General features: G+C 36.9%; 1 protein-coding gene across 1 annotated transcript; it reads left to right on the top strand.

The window, feature by feature from the left end:
* Positions 1–391: 391 nt before the first annotated feature.
* Positions 392–1,457, top strand: LOC142354822 (uncharacterized). The gene is made up of 2 exons (XM_075407187.1): positions 392–582; positions 920–1,457. Exons 1-2 carry the CDS (start codon positions 392–394, stop codon positions 1,455–1,457), a joined length of 729 nt encoding a protein of 242 aa, XP_075263302.1.
* The last annotated feature ends 3,538 nt before the right edge of the window (positions 1,458–4,995 follow it).

Consider the following 4,995-nt stretch of genomic DNA (forward strand, 5'->3'; position numbering starts at 1 on the left):
CTAAAATACAATTTACTAAATTTTTACGTCCATTTTCATAAGATTAAAAAAGGAGTAGAGAGAAAAGTAAAGATGCTGTTGAAATTCACAAACTCGAGCTGTTTAAGAATCCCACAAGAAAGAACTCAAAGCAACGATAATATATAGCCACAATCAACGGCAGCAGATTTACATCAAAAGATGCAAATTTCTGAGCTGTAGTTGAAATAAACATCAGCTAAACTAATAAATTGTTCTCGATTTTTTTTCTGGTCAAACGCAAGGGTAACATATTGATCGACAACAACGATATATTGAGTCGCTGGAGGGAATACATCGGCGAGCTATATGAAGACGAGTCGAGAACCTGCGAATGCATCAAATTTGAGGGAACACTTACGGGAGAAAAAAAATGAGAGACGAAATACGGTATGCAATCAAGGGCATGAAACAAAACAAAGCGGCTGGAAGAGATGAAGTACCCACAGAGCTGCTAAAGTGTTTGGGAGAAACTGGGATCGGAATGCTACAACATCTCGCCGACGAAATCTACGAATTTGGAGAATGGCCGAAGGAGATGATGGAATCCGAAGGCTACCGACTGTAGCAACTTCCGCACGATCAGCATCATGAACCACTCAACTAAGATCATCCTGAGAGTTATCATGAACAGAATGAGAAAGATCATACACGAGGAAGTAAGCGAGATGCAGTTCGGCTTCATGCCCGACAAAGGCACAAGGAACGCTATATATGTAATCAAACGAATGCAAGAACGGAATAAAGAAATGCAAAAGAAGATTTTTTGTTGTTTTATTGATTACACAAAAGCGTTTGATCGAGTCGAACATAACATCTTATTCGAAATTCTAAACGATTTTGATTTTGCAGACAAAGATATCTGAGTGCTACAAGTCGAGAAGTTCAAATATCTTGGCAGCTGGATAACATCTGACGGGAGCTGCTCCACAGATATCAAATGTCGGATCGCAGAGGCGAAGACTGCGTTTACAGAAATGAGAAGCATCCTTTCGAACTTAAAGATGCCGTTCAAACTGAGGTACAGAATTCTGAATTGTTATGTCATACCAATAATGATGTATGGATGTGAAAACTGGATTCTAATGAAATCAGACATAAAGAAACTGGAAGCAGCTGAAATGTGGTTTCTGAGACGAATGCAGAAGATAAGCTGGAAGGAAAAGAAGTCAAACGAGGAAATTGTGAAAAGCACTATTGGTTCGAGGAACCTGCTTGCGAGAGTGATGCAAAGACAAACATCGTTCTTCGGACATATCATGCGCAAACAAGGTATTGAGCAGGTTGTGACAACGTGCAAAATCGACGGCAAAAGGAAACGTGGTAGACGCCCGACACAGTTTCTGGATCAGATAATGCGATGGACCAATTCTCAAAGCGTCGCTGATGTCATGAACAGAGTCAGAAGCAGGACATTAACGGTTGCCAAAGTCTTTTGACACGGCACTTCAAGAAGAAGAAGCAAGGGTAACCGTAGAGAGAATATGAACAAAAGATGACAGTATTTAGTTTGATGAAACAAAATATAAGCTTTTGGATGAAAAATATTGAGTTAAGCTTGAGTTCTTCTGTGAAATAAAGTTTAGCGTTTAGCTAACTAAAGACTCTAGCTTTTTAAATCACATCAAAATTGATCAAGTTCACTCGTGTCTCTTTTTTGATTGTGACTTAGTTGAAGGAGACTAGTGAAAGGGAAATTGTGTGAAAAGAGGGTTCTTGAAAAAATTAATCAATGTTGATCTGACATTGTAAAACTTTTAACATAGTAAGACCTTAAAAAAGTTTTGTTTCATAGGAATTTGCTACGAATAGGAAGAAAACTTTTAAAATTTGCTTAATTTAATTTGTGGACAAGTAGGATTGGTAAGGTGCATTTGAACATAATGTTTTGACCCATAGAAAGTACAATTTGAAAAATTAAAACGTGATCACGAAAGCAGTGCCAATTTATGCTTGAAAGTAATTGAATCGTCCTTTATTGAAAGGTTGACCATCATAGTTAACAAAGAATTGCAGTGTTCGTTTCCCATGAATACAGAAAACTGCATGTTTTCTAAACTTTTGAAATAAAAGATTAAATTGTTTATAATTTTCTTTTCTTCCATCAAGTTTCTGGCTAATTCAAAGATTGATACCAATTTGGCCAAAATTCGGATCAGCAGTTAATGTTGCAAAAGGTTTTTTTTATGTTTCATTGGCAATTCTTTTTTAGTGAGCTACCCCGGTCGAGGTTTGGCGGAGAACTCGTAAAAAATGCGGTGAAATGCGGTGAAAAAAAATAATTTTCACCGCGTATTTCTTACATATTTTTACGGTGAATCGCGGTGAACCATTTATTTTCACTGCGTTCTCAATATTTTTACAAAAAAGACACATCCTTACACGGGTTCGAACTTCTTACGTCCTGCCTGTCTTCAACTCATTATTCAACTGCTCCAATTGCCACTTGCTTTTACATTTCTTTTGAATTTAAGTGAAGCGTAGGAAAACGAATGTGGTGAATTTTTGTAAGATATGCTGTGAAATTCGCGGTGAAGTTTTGTAAGAAACGCGATGAAATGCGGTGAAATTTTTTTTTCAACGCACTCACCGCATTCATTGCATTCCTTACATTAGTTTGCCTCAGAAGTCGATGCGGTGAATTTTTGTAAGAAACACGGTGAAATGCAGTGAAATTTTCTTTTCACCGCTAAAACTGTATTTCTTACAAAAATTTACCCAAAAACCTCGACCCGGGAGGAGTTTTATTCGGGGGCGCGAGCGTCATTTTCAGATGAAAATTTGTATACACTCAGCCAGATTATATTAACATCAGTAGTAAATCAGCGCTGAATCATAGAATTTTCTATTTTTTTCTATAATGCTCATACTCTGATCAGGTTATTTTTAACCCTGAAAATGTAAAAGCACTATCAGTCCTCTTATCAAAAATTTTCAATTATCTGATAAGCCTAACTATCATCAAGTTGTTACGCTTTACTCAACCTGAACAAACAAATATCTGATTTATTTTTTTAAAAAAAAGCATAGGAGAGAATTCGAAGCATCTGTAAAACAGCTTTGAGTGCAATCAGATAAACAAAACAATTAAAAAGTCTATATTTAAAAAAAGTTTAACAATGATGCGATGTTTTCGAAGAAACCTGATTCTAACATACACTGTAATGGATTGTATCAAGGCCAAATATGATTCTCAAGAAATGTTGAAAAAAATCTAAAATCGCGTGTTGGATTCGAAACTGAGATCTGTTCACATGTCAATCAACTAAATTGTTTTAAGCCAATCTAATTGTTCTCTGTGTATTTTTGCATGAACAAGCACTATTAGTACGAGCTGAATTCTGTGAATTCTGTATAATTTCGGTACCAATTTTAAATTAAAATTCAAATTGTTGAATTCTTTTGACCCGTGTTATAAAACACGACAGTAGTGTCCAGACCATCAGCAAACAGTCGATTTCTGGATCTACAGAATGCAGAATCAGATACTGCGTGAACAATATCTTTTGTAGCGAAATGTAGCTCAGAGGAGAAAAAAGACAAGATCAACATCCATGGTTCTATAGTGGACCAGCAGGTAACCAATCTTTTTCTTAGTATGTGCATGCAAGATGCAATTCTTAAAAGTAGAAACCTAATGAGTCCTAAGAAATTGATAGACACTCCAAATGAAGACAGCAAATTGGTGTTTCAAAATTAAATTTCTCCTAAAGAGAGACTATTATGGGTAGCAAGCGCTAAATTTTTTCCATGATACAAAGAGTAGGGGACTCAGACGACAATTTCCTAGCACGTCTCAGAGAAAATGAAGGCTATTTTGACTTTAAAAAACAGCGGCCAAAACCCGAAATGGAGTTGGTTCAATTAAAGTTTATCTCAGGATTGAGGGACCTTGAAAAAAAACATAGACTACCTGACGGCATTAAAGCAAAACCAGCAAAGTAGATTACTGAGAAGACCGCAAACTTACGGTTCTGAAGTCAAGCACTGGCGTTTGAAAGTTCTTCATCGCGTTATATTTCTTTTACTGAGAAAGAAGAAGTTGAGCGCAAGTTCAAAAATACATATCGAAAATCAAACCGAAAAAACACACCTAACAAAAGCAACAATTTGTGTAATAGATGTGAAGGTAAGCCACACTAATGTAAACTTTGTCCGGTCCTAACTAAATAATGCAAAACCTGTTAGAAAATTGGGACACTTCTTAAAAAGGTGTAGAAGCAAATCCCAAACAATTTCAAGTACAGAACAGTTTTTGTGAAGAACAAGGTAGACACAGGTGCAGATTGCACAGTGATATGATCAAAAATATGATCAGATGGTAAAATAAGACATCTTAAAGTTTATGATGCTCATCAATTGACGCTATTGGGATCAGTTACTTGTGACGTTGAGTGGAACGGAAGCGGGCTCACACAAAAACAACTAGCCATTTTCCAGTCCGATAAAAAATTCGGACTACTTTGTAGAGACCTCCTACACAAGCTGGTTGTGAACCACACACTTACCTGCAGTGGAGGATTACAAAACTCTTGAAAAGTTGATACCCGAAATACTGCCAATGTTCTGCAAAGACAGAAAAATACTTCTACGTCTTCGAGACATGGGCACAGAGAGGCTTGAACAGATGGTCAGACAGGGGATCCTTGATTCGGTATAGTCAGTAGGTGTCACTAATGCATGTGCGTTGGTGTGGCAGAGAAAGAGTGGAGAACTGACTCTTTGTATGGACTTGAAAGTGCATATCAATGACAAGGTCATGGATGAGGACTACAAAATACCAGACTTGAAAACGGTCTTCTACAACCTGCATGGGTTTCATACTTTGGTAAAATTGTTCTCTCGGTTGCTTGATATCAAATTGAAGTTGACGAGAAGGCAAAAGACTTATGCACAATCAACACATCTCTGAAACTGTTCAAGATGTGCCAACTACACCAGGGATTGAAAACCTATCCTTTAATCTTCCAGAATTGA

This window comes from Convolutriloba macropyga, unplaced genomic scaffold (assembly GCF_964194025.1).
Source record: "Convolutriloba macropyga unplaced genomic scaffold, txConMacr16.3 SCAFFOLD_3170, whole genome shotgun sequence".
Taxonomy (NCBI): Eukaryota; Metazoa; Xenacoelomorpha; order Acoela; family Convolutidae; genus Convolutriloba; species Convolutriloba macropyga.